The 21,609-nt window shown below is 37.2% G+C and overlaps 1 protein-coding gene across 1 annotated transcript; it reads right to left on the minus strand.

Annotated features, from left to right (window-relative positions):
• Positions 1 to 4,094: 4,094 nt before the first annotated feature.
• pygma (phosphorylase, glycogen, muscle A) lies at positions 4,095 to 20,191 on the minus strand. The gene is made up of 20 exons (XM_084731181.1): positions 19,829 to 20,191; positions 16,246 to 16,347; positions 16,075 to 16,153; positions 15,860 to 15,963; positions 15,532 to 15,663; positions 14,491 to 14,602; positions 14,317 to 14,399; positions 12,500 to 12,643; positions 12,180 to 12,272; positions 11,869 to 12,015; positions 9,618 to 9,781; positions 8,780 to 8,894; positions 8,585 to 8,686; positions 7,935 to 8,082; positions 7,245 to 7,303; positions 7,020 to 7,161; positions 6,638 to 6,845; positions 5,739 to 5,873; positions 5,426 to 5,492; positions 4,095 to 4,626 (listed from the first exon to the last, which is right to left on the minus strand). Exons 1-20 carry the CDS (start codon positions 20,069 to 20,071, stop codon positions 4,477 to 4,479), a joined length of 2,529 nt encoding a protein of 842 aa, XP_084587307.1. The 5' UTR covers positions 20,072 to 20,191; the 3' UTR covers positions 4,095 to 4,476.
• Between the last annotated feature and the right edge of the window lie 1,418 nt (positions 20,192 to 21,609).

Consider the following 21,609-nt stretch of genomic DNA (forward strand, 5'->3'; position numbering starts at 1 on the left):
CAGTCCCAAGAATTTTTTTCATATTTAACTGAAAGTTCCACTTTGTTTTCTTTTTTCTTCTTCTTTTCTCCCCTAAACATGCACAGTTTACCACTAAAGACTTACGTCCATTACAAATCTGTCATTTCTTTCTGTTTTTGAAATTTCCTCATTTGCTGATTATTATCAGTAGTTTCACAGAGCTGTGGTGTAGCATCCAGTCATATTCATGCAGGTGTACAGTGCAGCCATTATAACCTGACACTCATCACTATTACTCTGCTCATGATCTCATGCCAATGCATTATATTATCAACAATGTATGTTTATTAGGGGGATTAGTTTGCTCAGCAGAATCCTCATTGCTGTGTGGATTATTTACGAGCTCCTCAACACACAGAGTATTTCAACATTTGCTATGTTTTCATTTACTTTGCCTTTATTTAACCCAGTTTGTCCAGTTCCAACAGTAAATTACAGTCAGACACACAGATTTGTGATTTTTAGATTTGAAGTTTAAGATTATTTTGTAGATATTTCCATGCAGAAGCTGCAGAAAACCTAAAAGCCAGTCTGTCTGAAGTCCGGTCAGACTTTGTGAAGAAACAAACAAAGTTTGTGGTGTCCACATTTCAAGTTTAAAAGAAAGGAAAAATAAGTAGAAATTTTGCCAAGAATAGTGTTGTAAATAAAAACAGCAATGACTAATGGGGCATGCACACTAAGCAGACCAATTCACTGTTAATAGAATATAATGATAATTTATAATGATCTAATTTGCAAACATTTTAAGAAAACTGTCAGAGTGTGCTTAATTTATCCTTCTAGCAAAGAGTCCTTGCATGGAGTAATAATACTCACTGAAAAGTCCTTAGTGTTCCTTTGTCACGGTACATTTAGCAACATTGGATTTTTTTCCCCCCAATGTTGGTACATTTCAATGATTACAAAACATGTATGACTATGTGCATATTTATTCTAACAATACTCAAATACATTGGTTTCCAACCTGGGGGTCCTGACCCTCACTAGTGGTCACCAAAGCTTCAAAGGGAGTCATGAGGCGGACTTATTTGGTATTATCAGTTGTAGTAAAAATTAATTGGGCATTGCTTTACATTTGAATCTATGTTAGCTTTTCCATTTAAAGAGTTAATAGTAATAACTAATTTTAATATAATTATATTGAAGGTGAATGTTTTCCAGATTTTGTGGCGCCCCCTGGAGGCCACGGCCCCCTTAGCATTTGCCTATATTGCCTAATGGGCCAGCCGGCTCTGTGTACTTGATATTAACCGGCGAGTCCACTGTGTCCATTTTTTTGTGAGCCTATGAAGTGTGGACATCCTGTGTAAATAGAATGAACTGGGTCAAATGTGAAAACACTGTAACTGTTTGTGTTTTTTATTATATTATTTTATTCTTGTGACTATTATAAAAACATATACATGTATATTATCTGCCTTGTTGGGTTTTATTTTCATTTGTGATACATTTTGTAACTTTAAGGGGATATTCACAAGAAAATATCACAATTCTAAGAATTTTTGTCAAAATTTAATCACTAGGAGCAACTCTTTACGCTAGCATGCTTTGTGAATACAGCTTGTGTAGTTTCCTCTCTCATCTGCTTCTGGTAACAACAGCTCCTCCAACAGACGACTCAAAGAACTTCATTTTTCACCGAAATACTGCAGCTTTCTACTTACAGCACACATCCGAATGAGTGGTTTTCAGTCACATTTCCAGGTCTCACACGAGCAGGTATATATGTAAGTGTTCACCATAAATGAAAATAACAATAAAAAATATTTTAAGTAACAATTTTGAAATGTATTTTGGTAACCATGATTAGGTGAGCAAACTTTCAGGTCACACGGATTTTTCAGCAAAGCCCCAAAACTGGTGATAACTTTGCTTATGCCAACAAATTCAGCTTGAATCCAAGTAGGTATATCATTTTGTTGTGATTGACTGTTTTAGAGTAAAGTCCCTGGGTGGATCTTCTGCAGTGAAACACTGGTGTGTGTGTGTGTGTGTGTGTGTGTGTGTGTGTGTGTTATCAGGAACAGCCCATGATAACAGCCTCTATCTGCATCCTCTCATCAATATAGCATATAAGAGTGTGTCCTCACTGACATACAGCCAAAGTCCTGCTGCTGCTATAAAACTGGGTCTTGTGTTGATGTTGTCAGTAGACCCTTATCAGACCCTTATTTGTCTTTGTGTTGCCCCATTTAACTCTGCCCTATAATGTTCCTCTATTTGCTTTTTTTTGAACTCTTGGTAACCGTTAGACCTTTATGATTGAACTAATTTCCTTATTTTTAACAGCCCACTCATTATTTGTCAGCTGATATGATTTCAGAGGAGGGGCACCCCCCAACTAACCCAGCTGACATACAGAAAATTAAACATGTTAACGTCTTACTGATGGTAAACCTGTTATTAGGTTGGTCTCTAACTGAGGTTTGTATAGATAATGAATGAAGCTCAAGCAGCCTACAGCTTTGTCACTGCTGTCTGCTGGTTTGGTCACTGATTTTCTGCTTCTTGAATCTTAAAAAAAATCATTTAATTGAAAATTTTAGTCACTGAGTCGGTGCTCTATAACTACCTCCCTGTCTTTTTCTCAACTACGACCCACACATCTGACCAAAACACAACGTCCATGTGCATGTTTGCATTGACGTCACTGTTTCCCAAAATTACAGAGTAGACTTTAATGCTTTTATGTGTTCTATTATTCACAAGTTTCTGTTTACACTTTTCAACATGTTATTTGCCCTTCTGTGTTTTTCCACCCAGCTGATGAGTAATGACCTTTCAAATATGGTGAAGGATGCACTTTTTAAAACCTGAGTGGGGCTGTGAAGCGGGTTTGAATGGAGCGCATAGATTTAACATTTGGTAACGCAATTGATAATACTCTACATAAGTGTTTTTTACAGATCATGTGTAGTTTCAATGGTACATTTATTGATTAAATAATTTGTACCTTATGCATTGCAGTTTTGTGGTGAAGGTTCTCCGTTGTATTTTTTTGCTGAATATTTTTTTTTTAATAATTACCGCTGATTCACTTTGTCCAACCTGATCCTATCCAGTGTCACAGCTCTGAAGTCCACTGTCCTGTGAGGTTATGATCATGAGTGAAGGTAATTATTACACACTGAAATGTCCTCGGTGTTCCTTTGCCACGGTAAATTTGCCAACATTTGTTTTGCCATTGTTGCCAAATGTTGGCAAATTTCAATGTTCGCAAAACATGTATGACTGAGTGTAATGCTTAGAGATGCATTTATCCCACCCAAAATAATTCTCTTTTCAACAAAATGAATTATGTGTGTAAGTTGATCAGCTGTTTATAACTGTCAGTTGTGTGTCAATGTAAAACTAAGCCCGTTATCCTGTAAACAAAAGCCCACTGCTCTGAAAATACACACTCTGGAAGTTAAGCGGCTGCTTGTCTCACTGCCTGCCAGACTCCATTAACACATTGCTCACTTTAAACACCTACTCCTTCTAAAGGATTATTCACGACTTCTTATAACACTTATTCATTAGGCGAACCTTCAACATTAATTTGAATTCAAATTAACATGAACAACACGAGTTATGGGCCAGAATCAAAATTTCAAAGGAGAATACTGCGGCCATAGTATTGTTATCAGAAGAAGTATTTCAACTCATGATTTATCACAGTAAATATATTACACATTTATCCTTTAATTTTGTGTGATTGTTAGAAATGAAAAAAATGCATCATACAGACAGAGAATTTTATAAAAAAGTTCCAAAAATATCAGTAAAACTCAACTGTAATCAATATTCACAGGAAATAATCTGCTAAAAATTAATCCAAATTTGCTTTAGACAAACTTGCCGCAGGTATCATGCTCACTGCGATCTGTACTGTTATTGTTATGCATTGAATATAATATGAAATATCCATTAAATATATCACTTATTCAGGGGTTGTCAGTTTATTCAATGATAGAAAAGGGGTCCCCTAAGGAAAAAGGTTGGGAACCATTGCTTTAGTAAATTACCAACAAACACCTGGTTTTCCCTAAAACTGAATGGGAACAGTGAGAAAAAAGTCAGCCAGGCTGTTTTGGTATTTCAGAGAAATTTTATTCAGAATGGGTCTGAGTGGAAATACAAGAGTGTATATTTTTGAATAAAAAAAATATTACCAGTGAATTCTCAAAGCCCACCACAAAGCTCTTTTATCCACTTCAGAGCAGCTACTGTAAATATCCACCTCTGCATCCCTGATGAAAACTAAAACAGTTTTATTACACCATGAATATGCAGATATGAAAACTTAGCCAGTTCAAGAGTTTGTGCGAAACACACATTTAATACAACTCCCTGTGGACGCAGGTTTGTGGGGGCTTTAACCAGACACACAGTATCTACCATGTAGGTTTTTAAGGCGTTTGTGTTATGATATGAGCCAGAGGAGGCTGTCAGAGCCACCGTGTGGACAGTTTAATGCTTGTCATCGGGGGCGGGGAGTTTCTCGAGCGTGGGCTCCATGCCCCAGATCTGACGAGCGTACTCGGTGATGGTGCGATCGCTGGAGAACTTGCCACATCCAGCAATGTTGTAGATCACCTTCTTGGTCCATTCCTTGGGGTTCTAATATAGGAATGAAAAAGATTGATAAGTGAGTGATGAGATCAGTAATTATTAAGATTATTAGCTGTGAGTCTCCCTCTATTAGTGGTGAGACTCAGAGCGAACCCTTACTGATTAAAGTCACACCAGAGATCCAGACGTTGAAGAACAATTCCTTTTTAATAAACGTTGTGGAATTTGCCTCACTTGCCTCACTAGCTCTTAGAATGTTCCCTGAGTCTTTCTTTATATGGGTGACAATGCAGTCGTGAAGGGTCCAGTCATTGGTCATCTAACCTGAACAGGCACACTAGTAGTTGGTCACTCTGCACAACTACAGTCCACAGCTGCACAAGTAGGAGAGTAGTGCATCCCCCAGATACTTTCTCCTGAGGTCCCAAGGTTATGGCTTATCGGGCAGACAGACTGTCTCCACATTCTCTAGCAGGGCACAATACATGAGCGAGGCCGACAGATACAGTGATTTAGAGCAAAGAGGTATGCATAGCTTCTTGTTTTGCACTTATGCCCAATAGAACTTGTGTACACATAGATAGACACATCAGGCCCATACATGGTGGCGTGTCAAATTCCAGCAGGGCAAAACTCAGCAAATTCTGTCAGGGGACAGTTAAATACCTTCACTCGAGAAGTAACCTTCAGAATTGGGTTGGCAGTCACAATATTCTTAATGTATTGCTAATCTGAATTCTCCTCGATCGAGCTTCATTAAATACTCCTGTGTAAGTCATCTGGGACTCCCGAACTCTTCTTCAGTGTCTGAGTGAACCATTCTTCAGAATTTCCACTACAAACATACCTTGTAAAGAGCATTGACTTTCTCCTGGCATTTAATATAGTCTTCATAGTCAGCAAACACCTTAAATCTGTGCAGAAAAGAATACAATTAATTCAATTAAAAAAAAGTCTTATATGCAGCTATACTATACAGCACAATGTGTGCATGTTTATTTTTATGTGTTGCATTGTGTGCATACAAAAGCCTGTGAGTTGTTTTTCTCCTCTTTTTATTCTCTTTTTTTGGCTCCAGAGTGCAAGTTTATACATGTTCTTATTTGTATGTGTGCATGCATGCGTGCGCCTCAGGCTGCAAATGTTAGATGTGTCTTTACCTGTCATGATGCATCAGCATGTTGACAATTTCTTTAAACAGGTCAGGCTGCTTCGGGCTAAAGAAGCCTCCAGCAATCTGGTCAATAGCCTGTTTCAGCTCAGGCAGGCGGTTGTAGTATTTTTCAGCGCAGTATCTAAACAGGACCAGAAAAAATAAATAAATAAATGAAACACACTGTCAGGGAGAAACAGCGGTAGTCGATGCCTCAACAGAAGTACCGGCAGGTTCCCCAAGGCCACACCTTTCACGGTGGAAATCCTCAGTCTGGGTGCAAAAAACACCAGAGTCTGGTGAAAGTGATCATTACCAGAACCTCTGTGAGAAAGTGCAAAGCTGCTGGATTGTCAGAACGCATGGAGCTCACTGCAGTGATGTGAAAATGTCTTGACAGTTGGAGTATCTTGGAGTTATTTCACCACAAGAATCTGACAACAGGTTACACACTGCGTTCTCATATGCAGACATTACATACACTGAAAAAAATAGACTCTTTGTGCTGCTCACTGCACTAACAAAAAGACAATATGTGAAACAGCTCCCTGTGAATTTATTAAAGGTTAAGTTGTGTTTCATTTTATTAAATCAATATTATCACTTTAAATTCAGTGTGTACTAGAGGATGAGAGTTTTAACTCTTAATGCAATGCACTATGCATGCTGGGAAGTCTGCTAAAATGCTGATTATGTCTATTTAGAGACTTAATTTAAAGAGTCCATTGCTACCTTCGATGTCCCCCTTGTGGGATTATATTATTATATTATTTTGTCAAGGTTACATTATTTTTAGGTTTGTAGAAACATATTTGGGCGCCTAGAGCTGTATATCACCTTACTTAAATGAGGCAGAAGGTGAAAATGTAAATACAATGTTTGGACAAATCGGGATTCATTCCTTACCCTTTCCTGTCAAGTTCATCGACGTCGTCCACTCTCATGCCAAAGATGAAGAGGTTGTCCTCACCAGCCTCCTCTGCCATCTCAACATTGGCTCCGTCCATGGTACCAATGGTAAGAGCGCCGTTCAGCATGAACTTCATGTTGCCGGTGCCGGAGGCCTCAGTGCCAGCTGTGGAGATCTGCTCTGACAGGTCAGCTGCGGGGATGGCTGAAAGATGACACAAGTAGAGGGTTGATGACTCTAATAAGCATTTTATGTTTGTGTTTTATGCTGTGCTTGAAAAAATCTTGGTTGGGGACATCTGCAGAGAAGGGAATGAAAAGGGTGATGCGCATGAGAGTGGATAGAAAGAAAGAGAGAGGGCAATGATTTACTAATTACCTCTCTCTGCAAGTGTGACCCTGTAGTTTTCCAAAAAGATGACTTTGAGACGGTCTCCGACCACGGGGTCATTGTTGACGACCTCGCCGATAGCCGTGATAAGACGGATGATCATCTTGGCAGTGTGGTATCCAGGAGCAGCCTGGAAAAATACAGTTAGATGAATTTAACCTGAGAGGTGAGATAGAGTTTGTTTTTAAAGATGTATGACGTTAAACTACAAACCTTTCCTCCAATCATGATAGTTCTTGGAGTCCACTGCTTGTTAGGCTCCTTCTTGATGCCTGTCAGAGATATGAAAAGATTTCACTGAGGTGTTTCCCTGAAAACATCTTAGAAACCACAAAATATAAACAAACAAAAAAAAAAAGATGGTAGATTTTTTTTTTTTTTTTTTTTTTTTTTAATTTAAAGAGGAAAATACTATTCATTTTAACTTGTCCAGGCTGCTTTAAAATTTAAGTTAACTGAATTTCAACTCCATTTGAAAAGATGAGGAGAGGTAATTTTGTAAACTTTTCTAGTCAAATAAACGTGATATTAATTCAGTTATACTTGAGAAAACATGTTCTCTCACATTAAAACAATAACAAAACACGTAGTTTGGTCATTAAGTGGCATGGGATCATGGGAGTTGCTGTCTTCTCTGTTAAACCACCACCATAACTGATGAAAATCTATCTGGTGTTAGTGAGGCTTCCTTCCCTACTCTGATATCTAGTTATCTGACAAAAGCTAGCAGGAAATGCACTGTTACCTTGCATAAATTACAGACATCTCTGGGCTTGTTGGAAACAGTTGGAATAATCTAAGTATACAGAATGTTATATATTATAGCTTAAATGCGGAAAATTCACATATTACAGATTTAATGTGTTAATGTTAGATATTGCAGCTTTAAACGTGCAGACTTACGGTTATAGTAGGTGATGATGTGCAGGCAGTTGAGCAGCTGTCTCTTGTATTCATGGATTCTCTTGACTTGAATGTCGAACATGGAGTTGGGGTTTATCTTCACCTTGTAGTGCTCCTCCAAGTGCACAGCAAACTTCAACTTGTTCTCCTACATCATCAAAACATTCACTTTGTTACATAAGAGGGAACAATTTCTACTTCCTCTGTATTTGTGTGGTTATTTGTCAACAGAGATTCAGACAATGGCAAATGGCAAAATCAAATAAAACAGAGAAATATGACAACATATACACAAGTGACAAGAAAACACACTTCTTTACTTTCATATATGTTGCATAGGCTGTTATTGGCGGCTGGCTGACATTGCTCACAGATGAAAAAAAAAACAGCTCTGCAGGTTTGAAAAGAGCTGCTGCCTGGTTTATGTTCAGTGCATCACAATCTGCGTACGTTATCTTTAAAAGGCACAGATTGCTTGATGTGGAATATGTGCCACTTCTCCCTGGGGCTTTGTGCTGTTGAGCAGCAGCTGTATTTACATAACCAGCTCTAATAAAGCACAAGGCTTTATTCATAATAGTGTTAATCCCAAACTGACACATTAACTGAAAAGTTGAGATTCATAAAAAAAAAAAAAAAGCGTTAATTACCTGCTTCACTTTGGCAACGTCACGAATAAAAGCCTCATCATTCACGTACTTGAGGAGACCCCTCAGCTGGCCGAGGTCACGGATGAAGTCCTCACCAATTCTCTGTTAACAAACATTGAGGAAAAAGTAAATTAACAGTATTTTCCAGCTTCCAGTCTTATATAAGTGAAGCGTGTGCAATAAAACGCAGCTAACCTCAGCGATGACCTCAGCCAGCCCGGGGTTGCACATAACCAGCCAACGGCGAGGAGTGATGCCGTTGGTCTTGTTCTGGAACTTGTGTGGCTCCATTTCATAGAAGTCCTTGAAACTGCAGGCAGAGACAAGAATCACATATATCAGAGCACATAGATGAGGCAGCAGCATGTGAAATCATAGACTAGAAAGGTTTATATTATAATGTTTGTTATATTATATTATATTATATTATATTTTTATTATTATTATTATTTTATTTTTTTTATTAGCCCTGATTTACAGTTCTTTGGTTATTAATCTAATCTTATTTGTATCAATTAATTGATTAATTGTTTGGTTCATCAGATGTAAAGAATGCCTACCATAGTCACCCAAAGCCGAAAGTGATGTATTCACATAGATTATTTTGTTTGACCAAGTGCCCGAAAAAAAAATAAAATAAATAAATAAAAGCTGCAATTTTCAGATTTTTTTCACTTTTGGGTATTTTTGCTTTAAACTTGACTATAAATGATTAATTATTGACAGCACATTTTCTGATGAGGGTTGCAATGGTCTGTACAAAAACAGTTTCATAGTATTACAAAACTATTATCATCAGTTTTTGTATGTTTGTTTGTTTGTTTGTTTGTTGTCAGTGGATGTTTCACTGAAAACATCCACTGAAGGGGGAAATTGAATTTTATGGTGAGCCAGCTTTGGTCCACAGGCCCCACCTTGGGCAGCCCTCTCATCAAGGCTGGGGGTTCAGACTTCTGTACATCACACACATGTACTGTATTTTGATTGATTTACCACTTCTACAGGCAGATCAGAGTTTATTTTTGGGACGTACACAGTTGCTTTGAGGATGTCAGAGTGAATCTGGGCCACGCCGTTGACAGCATGGGAACCCACAATGCACAAGTGGGCCATGTTGATCCTCTTCTGTCCTCCCTCCTCGATGAGGGACATACGGCGCAGACGATCATTATCACCAGGATACTTCGCAGCAACTCTCTGCAAAGTTTAAGAGAACATAAGACAAAAAATTACTTGCAGGCTTTTATTTTTCTTGTTGAATCACTGACTGCATCATCATGCATATTTAAGTAGTTCAACACAGCTTTTCTAAAATAATGTCAAATTAGCAGCAACAGAACAGTTTCCATCAGTATTTAAGGCTGGGGTAGGCAGTTTACTTTTGGTGTCATTGGGCAAAATATTCTGTAATAACCTTTTAGCATCATGCAATAGAACTCAACAGTGTCGGTCCACTTTTTCCATGGCTTTGCTCCTGGAAGTGAATTTCTCATGCATTCCCTCCACTGACGTTTCAGAACGTCCACAAATAAAGACTTTTAAGCCTGTAACCAAACCAAACAACTACGAGATGAATTGTGACCATAAAACATTTGATGCACACACACAAAAAAAGAAAAAAAATGAGAAAACAGGAAAGTACATGATTATTTGTAGAGTGAAGAAACTACTCAACCCATAAACCTTTGCATATGATACCAGTTCTTGTTTAACATGACTTTTGTCATTATTATAGTGTTTATATTGTTAATAATAGTGCTGTTACATATTGTAGTGTCAGTATTGGATGACCTGTGAATGAGACTCAAAAATCAACTATCTTTCGCCTGAATTGCTTACTGCACCTTAAACTAGATAAATGAAATTCAGTGTATTATTGTTCAGGTCAGGTTGAGCTGCAGCTCATAAAACCTGCCCGCCACTTCATGTCAGAAATATTTCTCCTTTTATTCAGCGGGAACTGAGGCCATGTAATTTAACTCTGACAGATGTTGCAATTAAAAGTCAATAAATACCATTTTGTTCTTTGACTTTTACATCACAGCATTTATGTGCCCGTGCTAATCTTCAAAGTCAGTCTTTGCATTTTAATAGGCTTTTCTGTTCTCTGTTTCCACAGTGGCAATCTAAAAATAACCATTCATAATCAGAGAAAACATCAAATATCAGATTTTTAATTATCTTGCTTCGTGATTTCTTTCTCTACTTTTTTAGCTTCAAATGTTTTTAAATTTTGCTCTGTGAAGGTCCCACATTAAGTTTAACAGTCACCCAAATTCAGCAGTGAAAGAATCACTCAGATCTTTTCTTAAGTAGCAAGTAGCAAAACCACAGTGTAGCAGTTGCCCAAAGTCATCATTATTTGTGTCTGTAACTGTTTAACCAACAAAATAATCTGTCTCTGTATTCAGATACAGCACCAGAAATAGGTGTGGTTTATACTGGAAACGTCATTAAATCTGGCAAACGTTTCTGAATTAATGTTTTATAAATCCAAAGACTCTGTTTTGCCATGGAAATAGAAACTACAGGAAAGATATACATATATGTAATAATCTTGGTGCACTTAATCATTGATTGATTGAGGCAGATGCAACCTTTGTCCAAATATTAATGAGCAAATTTTAAAAGAATAAATATCTGTTTCCATCACAAAATGTGTGCTTTCCCAAATAATGTATTTGGATTCAGGTGCATCCCTAGCAGAACTACTTTGTAAAAAACATACAAGTCCTGCATTCAAAAAGTACAAAAGTAATGGCATCAAAATATAATTTACATATAAAATGTACTTGAAAATGTACAGAACGGCTTGTCTCAGAACAGCATATCACTGAATTATAATTAATGATGCATTAATGTGTATTTTACTTAAATGTTGCAACTGGTAAGATGTGGCTTATGAATTATACTGCTTATATTGCTGGGTAGTTTGTGAATTTCCCCAAGAAATCAATGAAGTGTTATTTTTATCCACAATAATACATCATAATTTATTTTTTGCTTATATATTGTTATAATTAATCAGAGTCTGCAAAATAATTATAGCTGTAGTGAGGTAAAAAGTTTAGTGTTAAGTAGTGGAGTAGAAGTATAAAATAGCATAAGTACTTAAATACAATACAGAGTTTTTTCCACATCTGCCTAAATTATAATCATACAGAAATTCTGATGACGAGACTTTATCACTATATTATGTCCTTTGTCTGCTATAAGAGCTGTAAGTACACACTGAATGCAATACAATATGGAAAGAATAACATGTTGCAATGTGCAGTACTGACCTCCAGGTGGCGACGGTTGATCTCATAGACAATTTCCAGGTGACGAGGCAGCAGATGAGCAAACAGGTCGACTGGCCAGCGCTCCAGAGCTTCAGGAAGGACGGTGTGGTTGGTGTAGGCACAGGTGCGCACACAGACGTCCCAGGCCTAAACACCAGCAAGACAAAATATGCATATATACATGTTTTATTGTGCAAGACTTAACAAAAATAATAACTGACTTGAGAGACATTGTGAAGAATCACTTTGTGCCATATAATTTGCTCCACATTTGAAACATAAAACTTTGTAAACTATGAAATCCTCCTCACCTTGTCCCACCCAAGCTTCTCTTCATCAACCAGTACCCTCATCAGCTCAGGAATTGCCATGGCTGGGTGAGTGTCATTCAGCTGGATGGCAACCTGAATATGCAGAGCATCATTAAATGTCAATACAAAATTAGAATATGCCATAAAGAGCTTTGTAGACATTATTCATTTCAACTATTCTCATAAGATACAATAAAAAAAAACACCTACAACCTGTTCAACACACTGACAGAGGCAATTTAACAAAAGCACAGAGAGAACATCAGGGGGAAACCTTTTCATTTTTGACAGAAACTATTTTGTTGAGTTTTTCTCTTCACCTTGTCAGGCAGTTTGCTGAAGTCTGTGCGAGCAATCTCCCTGGAGCCAAACTTAGAGACCTTGAAACGGCGGATGATGTCTTGCAGGGTGGCAGATACCACAAAGTATTCCTGCTTCAGACGGAGCTCCTTTCCTTCAAAGAACTGTGGATGAAGACACATATTTGTCTGTTTCTGTTCCGCAGGCAAACATGAATAGGTTTTTTTTCTTCTTTAAGCGTAGCCTTTTGCATATTACTGACTGGTATTCATTCATGGACAGCTGAAACATTTATATTCTATGAAAATAATTATCTGTATGAATAATGTAAGGAGAATGTTGTAACCTAGCTGCAGTAGCTCTACAGTATATCCAACATCTGCAGTGTAATTATCATGCATTATCAATGCCAGCCTCTAACATACAGGTTTTTGTGGAAGCTGAATTCAGTGTTTGAAATTGCCAAAGTTCTTAAAATTTTTCTTCCCCGGAAAAGCAAATTTTCATTTCACATTTATTTAGCCAGAGAAATGTAGATGAACACTGATGTGTTTTAGCCAATGTGTTTCTTATGAATTGCGAATATGATGGTGATTTTCTTTTAAAGGACAGCTGAGGAAATATTACCAATTTGCAGTTATGGCAATAGAGAGGTTTTCCAAAGAAACTATAAAAATGGTTATTTCCGTATTTATAATTTCCTTTACTGCACTTCAAATACTAGCTGACACAGACACCATGCCCATTCAAACTGGGGTTTTTCATTTTATGTGGATTTATTTCAATTTCTGTCTTATTTTATTACTATTATTTTTTATAATATGCAGTTAATAATATTATACATCACTAAAATGATCACAGGAAGCTATATTTTCACTAGTGTTTTTGTGAAAAATAATAACATGAGCAACCCCATACAATGAATGACTAAATATCATATGATAATATGTGCTTTGATTCAGTGAAAATCTGATATAGTGGATCAAATGACTGTTAAATTTATTTTGTGATTTTTTTTTATCATTAAAATAAATCAACTTCATCTACCAGTTAAGACATGATAAATCAAAGTCAAAATATTAGATTTTATCATGTACAGCCACGTTTTTACTATCAGAAAAAGAATCTTCCTTAACATATTAAATATAGATATTAATTGGCTAAATCTGTTGAAATAAAAGAAATAAATGTTAATCTGATAAATTGACATATCCTTATGTGGTGCCTTCAATGATATGAACGAGGATATGTGAAAAGCAGTCACATTTGAGAAACTGAGAATTCTTTTTTTTTTTTTTTTCATTTTGATGAACTCAGTTAATTAACTAATTATTCCAGCACTTCTATATTGTTAGTAGAAGTACACGAGATAATGGACCAGCAGTGTTACAGTGTCTGACCTGAATTCAAACATCTGGTCCACCATCTTTGTTTCTGTTCTCAGTTGTACAGACATAAATTACCAGACCTGACATGAGTTATAGCTCGAGCTAGATGGTTATCTCCCAAATCCTCCTTCTTGAGCCTTCGGGGAGTCGGCAGCACACGGTGGTCAGTTCTTATATCAGCTATAAAGGACAGCTTCAGAGGAAGCTGAGAGAGCACAGGGTCTCTCTAGCTGAAGACAAAGGACACCAGTTGGGGTCTAAATTATGGAAATCCATCTCCTGGCTGAGTTAAGATTAACCCTCCAGTCATACAGGAGCCATACTGTCCACAGCTTCTAAAACATTCAACGCTCAGCTGTTTCCTCTAATCCAGGTTTACATATGCATGGCCGACCTATGACGCATGCACATCTACTGGATTAAAAGGTAATATAGTCATATATTCTTACATTGTCGTTAGGATACAGCACACGGGAGATGTTCTCAGCCAAGTTTCTGTCCAGAACAGCCTGAATGTAGCCACCAACATTGACTGTAAAGAAAGAAAAAAAATACTCCTTTGTTCATCCACATTTAACAGCTCATGCAAAATCGAGACCATTTTATCTCCTTTATAAACGTACAGTCTTTAAGGTTGAATTCACAGGGGGCCTTGGCAGACCACAGCCTCATGGTGTTGACAACATTGTTTCTGTAGCCGGGGATGGGGGTGTCATATGGCAGAGCCAGCACAACCTGCCAGGACCATCACAGGGACAAACAGATAAATATATAACATCAGAAAACATCTTTATTTATTAATCACACTAGGGCTGGGCAATATATCAATATCAAATTAGTATTGTGATATAAGACTACACAGGCTATCGTCGTACATTTTATCTTAATATCATGATATGGCATAACTGTTGGCTGCTTTATATTCCTTTATAAACAATTTAGTCATTGTTTATAAAGTCAGTAAAATGATACACTGTTTTAGCTAGCTGGCTAAAAAAAAAGTTGTAGTCTTTGCTACCTAGCCAAAAAGTTAACATAATGTTACAATGTGTGCTAGCTAGCTAAAAAGTGAAAATAAATGTTATATTGTCTGCCGGCTAGCTAAGAAGTTAAAATCTTACATTGTTTGCTAGTTGGCTAAAAGGTTGACAAAATGTTGTTTTCTAGCTAGCCAAAGCATTAGCCTAGTTAGCTTATTCATGATGACTCAGCAGTCATGATGACTCTAAGCTCTAATTTCTTTTCCTTTCCAAATTTCTTGTTGGCTGAATTATCAACAACAGTAAATGAAAGAAGAGATATATCATAAAACACAACTGGGCTGAATTTGGAAATTAATTACTTTGTCTAATTCATTTCAAAAAGGCACGCATTTTTAAAGTTAAATATCCTTATGTGAAAATTTAATTTAAAGGGTTTGGTTCAACAGAATTAGCCTTAGTCATTATATCCACATTACTGATGACTACTGTTTACATCTCATAATTTTGTGATATCAGCAATATCCCTACAATAATGCGACAATGTCAATAAATATCGATATTAATGTATTTGGATTTAAAATAAAAGATTTTAAATAAAATAGAAATCAAATAAAAATATTTGATTTTGTCCGTATCACCCAGCCCTAATGTATACTCATCTACTTGAAATCATATTTTCACCTGAGTGTCAACCCATTTGACACCATCGGAGTGATGCTCGGTCCTGCCATAGAAGTGCACTGGACGCATGTACTCAGGACGTGCCTTCTCCCAGGGGTTGCCAAAGCGCAGCCAATCATCAGCCTCCTCAACCTGAAAAATGACATAGATTTATACTGAAGGATAAAAACACAGTCATTAAGTGAGCAGATTCTGAGCAGAGCCAGACACAGAAAATGATGAGGACTATCAGGTCATGATAATGATCAAAGAAAATTCTTCCAGCAGGTGATTTAAGGTGAAGAAGTTTCTTAGATGAAGACGGCACTAAAGATGTATCATTTCTAACCTGCCAGCCATTGATGATCTTCTGATTGAAGATACCGAATTCATAGCGAATACCGTAACCATAGGCAGCCAGACCCAGTGAAGCCATGGAGTCCAGGAAACAGGCTGAAAAGAAAAACAGGCAGCACATGAAATAAAACTGTGACAAGTGCTTATATAAAATAATGCATTATTTAGGCCTGTCAGAAGGGGTAAAAACTCTGAAAAGCTGCTCACCGGCAAGGCGACCAAGACCACCATTTCCCAAACCAGCATCCTCCTCCATGTCCTCCAGCTCCTCCATGTCCAGACCCAACTAACAGAGGACAGCAGAACATGGACTAAGGAAACAGTTATTTTGAGACGCTGCCCCCTTCAAGAGGGGTAAATGAGATGTCTTTGTCTCACCTGGTATGTGGCCTCGTCGCAGGCGTTCTCCAGTGCCAGGTTCACCATGGTGTTCTGCAGGGTGCGGCCCATGTAGAACTCCAGAGAGATGTAGTACACACGCTACAGTTTGAGAAGGAGGGGAGAAATAATCAGTATCAAGCAGAATGAACTGGAGCTGCAATGATTAGTTGATCAGTCAATTAGCTGATCGAAAGAAAATTAGTTGCCAACTATTTTCATAAGTGATTAATTATTTCAGTCATTTTTAAATCCAAAAAGTCAAACACTTGCTGGATTCATCTTCTTAAATGTGAGGATTTTCTACTTTTCATAGTCATTTATGATCATAAATCAAGAGTCTTTAGGTTTTAGACTGTTGGTTGGACAAAAGAAGCAATTTTAAAACGTTGCTTTGGGCTCTTGGAAATTGTGATGATTATTTTGCATACTTCTTTTCCTCTTCTTCTATTAATTTTTATACAACAGCTGGGCAATTTATCAATATCATAGCATTATCATTATCAGCTAGATACCATCTTTCATTATAAATATAGGTACATTGTGATATATGTCCTTTTCTGGTTTTCTGCTTTGTATTCCTTAAAAAACATTATATTGTTTGTTAGCTACAGAAAAAGTTTTTTGTTTTTTGTTTTTCCTTTAAGTTATACTGTTTGCTAGCTAGCTAACTAAAAGTTAACAAATTGTAACATTGTTTTGTGGCTAACTAAAAAGTTACATTGTTTTGTAGGTAGTTAAAACTTTAAACAACAAACTGTTTCCTTGTTTTAGCTAGATAAAACTTAAGAAATTGCTACACTGTTTTCTAGCTAGCTAAAGGGTTAGTCTAGCCTCCTTATGATGGCTCTATAATTCTCCTCCTTTGAGAAAAGTAAGTTGGAATTATCAGCAGACACAACATAAAACCCAGTTGAGTTGAGTCTGTCCTTTAATTATCTTTGAAGAACTTGATTATTTTGCTCAAATTAAAGTTTTGGTGCAACAGAATCAAATTTAATCTAGCTGTAGAGTAAAAAAAATCAATTAAGAGCAAGTTTGGTACAGCCAGTTTAGTTTAGTTAAAACATGATTTAATCAGGTTTAACAATTAATATTGATAATTGATAATGAAAATTATTTTTTGCAACCCTAGAATGAACAGCCTGAAACTGTCTTATGAAGCCTTACAGGGATATTTTGGCTTCATTGTAGCCTATGATTAGGGTTACAGAAAGGTCTCCACAGTAGCATGATGGGTACAAATTTGGCGTTGAAACCAAAAGCCAAATGTCACAATAACATCCAACCCCAGACTGGCAAAGAAATCTTCAAGTTTCATGGTTTAGCTTCATGCTTGGGGGAGCGTAGAAATGTGCCACCTGAGCCTGTGTTTAGCCTTTGCCATTTAGTTGTTTTTTTCCTCCTCTGACACGGAGGGGGCTGAGGAGGGAAGGCGGAGAAGAGGAGAGAAGGGAAGGGGGGAGAGGAGAGACGAAGAGAAGGGACTGGGGGACAGATTGCTTTGAGTATTACATAACACTAACATTTTGGCCTGGGCAAAAATAGCTCCTGTAGAGGTCGCTGTAAAGGTCAGCCTGAGCATGATACCCTTTCATTGTGGGGTTCATGTCTGGAGTGATCGGAGAAGTAAAATAATAATGAATGCGGCTGTCAGAGCTGTATCACTGAGTCACCAACAGGAGCTCTTGAATTATATATGACTGCATGTGTCAAATTTTTTCGGATTTCAATCAAACATCCCATTACGCTGATTAGCTTCTTCTTTCCCAATAATGAATATTAGCGGTGAGAAATCTTCTCGTTGTAACAGTAACTTTGCAGCATGACTGAGCTCGGGTGTCCTTCCTGTTTAGACCTTTAAGTGAGTCACCTCTGACCTTTCAGTCCAGAACACTGGAACAAGGTGTAAGAGGTCTGAGGTCAGATGGCTTCTGAGTTACAGGTTGCAGCCCATCAACATGTGATAGAACACTGTCTGAAAATCTGGCTTAATGTGCATAGTAAACGCCTCCCTTCCACTAAGATTAAAGGCTTTGGCACTTAAGTCACAGAACAACAAGTAAGCTGAGGTGTGCAGGAAATTTTTCTTCGGATGTTAAGAAAAGAAAAATGATCCCCGTTATTCGGTGGAGTTATTAATGATCCTGCAAGGAATATTTTTTTCCTGCTAAGTAAATGCAATTGTAGCAGAGTCTCACTCTGCTTCTGAACCCTCTATTTTAATTGTGCAAGGTTTGTGTGACATTTCCAAGGAATAATGTTTGGTGTGGTTTGCAATTTTGCTCCTTTATTCTATCTCTCTATTGTTCTTTTCAGGTTCTTTCTGTGGCTGCTGGTTAATAACAGTGCAGCAACTGAGATCTGCCCTTTCTGATATGAATGTATGACGGCTTCTATATGAACTGAGACACCCTCTGAGGCATGTGCTCATGTGACACGCAAGTAAAGACTATGTGCTTTACGGTCAGACAGGATGGGAACATAAGGTCATGGAAAGGTTTAATGTTTCAACACACTATAAGGACCTCAGCATACCAGCAGAGTGCTAAGAAGCAAGCCTGGGTGAAGTTTAAATGTCATGACTTGACATTACACTGACATCAGGCTGCTGCAAGTACAGTTGGAGAATATAAAGCCCACACTTGCAGGAGGATGATCCCTGGTCTTTGCTTGTTCAAAATGCATTCAATATGCAGATGCAATAGAATTATTTCATAAAACAGTGTCAGATTCAGGGTGACCACTACAAAAATGGCAAGTTGACTTACATAAATGTTCTGAAAGTGTGAGCCAGTACTTAGATCAAATATACTTGTCAGTAGGGATGTAACAATATATTGAATATTGTGACATAGCAATAAAAAAAGTCTCAATACTTTACCACAATAACAGTGACAGTATCTGTCATGATATTGCATAGATTTTTTTATTATTATTTTTATTTTAGTTTGAAAGGACTTCTGCTGAGTGTTGCACTGTAAAAAGACAAAAAGTTGAAAAAAATCAGAATTTATTTTGTTTTGTTGAGATATATACTTTTCTGCAAACTAACTGAAGTGGAAGTGAACAAGGAGGTTTCTGAAACTCAATGATTCAAGTTTATCTAATGAAGAAAAGTGAACCACAAAAATATGCATCTGCAAAAATCTAGTGAAGGCAGTTGCCTTAAAAACTTTTTTTTACAGTGGGAATTGTTTTTTTTTAATTATTATTTTATTATTATTATTTATTTTGCCATTATTGCACAGGCTTAGGCTACTTTAATTTTATGTAATTTAAGAAGGAAAGCAGAGGCACTGTAATTAAAGAGGAAAATATGATCAAAAATGTCACACATCCGATTTATTCTATCATGGATTTTCTATCCTGGAATTATTGTACCTTGAGTTCCCGGTATTTCCGTTGTATAGCAAGAAAACTGTGATACTGAGTGAGTACTCATAATTTTCTCTATCACAAATACACTGCATTATTGCAAAAGAATAGCACCTTTTATGATATTAGTAAGTTAATAACTGTATATATTTATAGAAATTCATATTACTGTGTGTCTGGTGTCTTCATTATGACTTGAACTTACTTTGGGATCTTTCTCATAGTAGTGCTGCTGGGTTCTGATCCACCTGCCAATCAAGTGGTCCCGCACAGTGTGGGCAAGAGCAAAGTAGTAATCCCTTCTGGTTGCCACATTTCTGTCCTTGACCAGCGTAAAGTGGAGATGTCTGTTGAAATTCTGCTTCAGCTCTGCCACGTTCTCAACACCGGCGAGGCCTCGCACTGAGATCTGTTTCTTCCTATCATGGTCAGACAAGGGTTTAGACATGGTGGCACGAGTTGTAGCAGCTCAGGGCTTTGACTGTGGAAGAATGTAAACAGAAAGACAGCAGCAGGCACATACACCACCACCAGGGCCCAGAGACACAGCAAAAGAGGCACCCACCACACAAGCTCAGGGTCAGCATTTTAAAGGCATGACAATGAATATTAAGTAGAGGGTGGAGCAGATTGGATGTATTAGGTGAAGGGTGGGGCATAAGTTGAGGATGGAGGCTCTGTATTATGTAACACATTAATAAGTAAGAGGCCCATGTTGGATCAAAGAAGGCAGCATCACATCACAGGATGATGACTACATTTATTTACAATATTCATCATAAACTGGGAATTAAGAGGGTTGAATTAGGTTGAAGCTGCTTTCCAGTTTTCTTCTTTGATTTCTACTCATCAAAAGTAATCATTGATCAGTGTAAGTCAAGCTCATTGAATCAGTGAGAACAATATTAAACTTCCTATGTAGATAAATGGGCAAAACTATTTTCTATTTGTGTTTGTCTTGTATTTTTGAATTTCACTGTTTTATAAATACAATCTATAATGGATCTCTGTAATTTACAATTTGAGAACCTCTGGCTGGAGGAACTGTTTTTGGGTCATCCCATTCTTATGAACACAATATCTCAAGATGCCTTGAGGGAATTTCATCAGTCTTGGCACAAATATCCACTTGGATCTAAGGATGAACTAATTAAATTTTCCTGGTTACTGTAACCTCACGTCCATCCTGCAAATTTGGTACAAACGTCTGCTTGGACTCAAGGATGAACTGATAAGATTTTAGGTGGTTAAATGTCCAAGTTCAACATTACTGTGACCTGTTTTTGGCCATACCTCAAGAATTCATTCTAAATATGACAAAGGTTCACACAAATGAGAATCCCACTAATAAGATACCAGCAGTGCTGTTAAAAATAAAAGTACTTTTAATCAATTACAGTTATTGAGAAAAAAATGTTATAAAAAATATGTTATTAAATTAGATACTAATCCAAAATGATGGTGTTTCTGGGTTGCTCGGCAGAGATCTGCACTCCACTGGGTGCACCTTTCTAGTGTGTTGTTTTAATTTTACTATGTGAAGCACTTTGGGCTGCATGTGTGTATGAAAGGTGCTATATAATTAAAGCTGGGTTGATTTCAGTGATCCAAAATTATTCATTATTATCATTGAAATAATAATAATATGATAAAAACTCAGAACATTATCTTTTTCTTGTTACATTTTTCAGTATGTAGTTATTTTCCTGCCCTGCCTGATACTGTAGGGGAAACACAGACTGGCGATAATATCTGGCAGCTACAGTAGCTAACTTGTTTTTCTCCCCACAGTTGGCAGGAGTACCTTGGCCAGCAGATGGTGACGGTATATTACGTTTTCATAAAATCTATTTTGTTGCAACTAAAAAGCAAAGCACTGCAAAATCTGCTAATTATCATATTGTAGGGTGACACTATATTCATAAGTTTCTGCATTAGAGGGCACTTACAGGACATTATTGTTTGTTTTAGCAATTCACACTGCAG

This window comes from Lutjanus erythropterus, chromosome 11 (assembly GCF_056507025.1).
Source record: "Lutjanus erythropterus isolate fLutEry1 chromosome 11, fLutEry1.hap2, whole genome shotgun sequence".
In the NCBI taxonomy this organism is placed as follows: Eukaryota; Metazoa; Chordata; class Actinopteri; order Lutjaniformes; family Lutjanidae; genus Lutjanus; species Lutjanus erythropterus.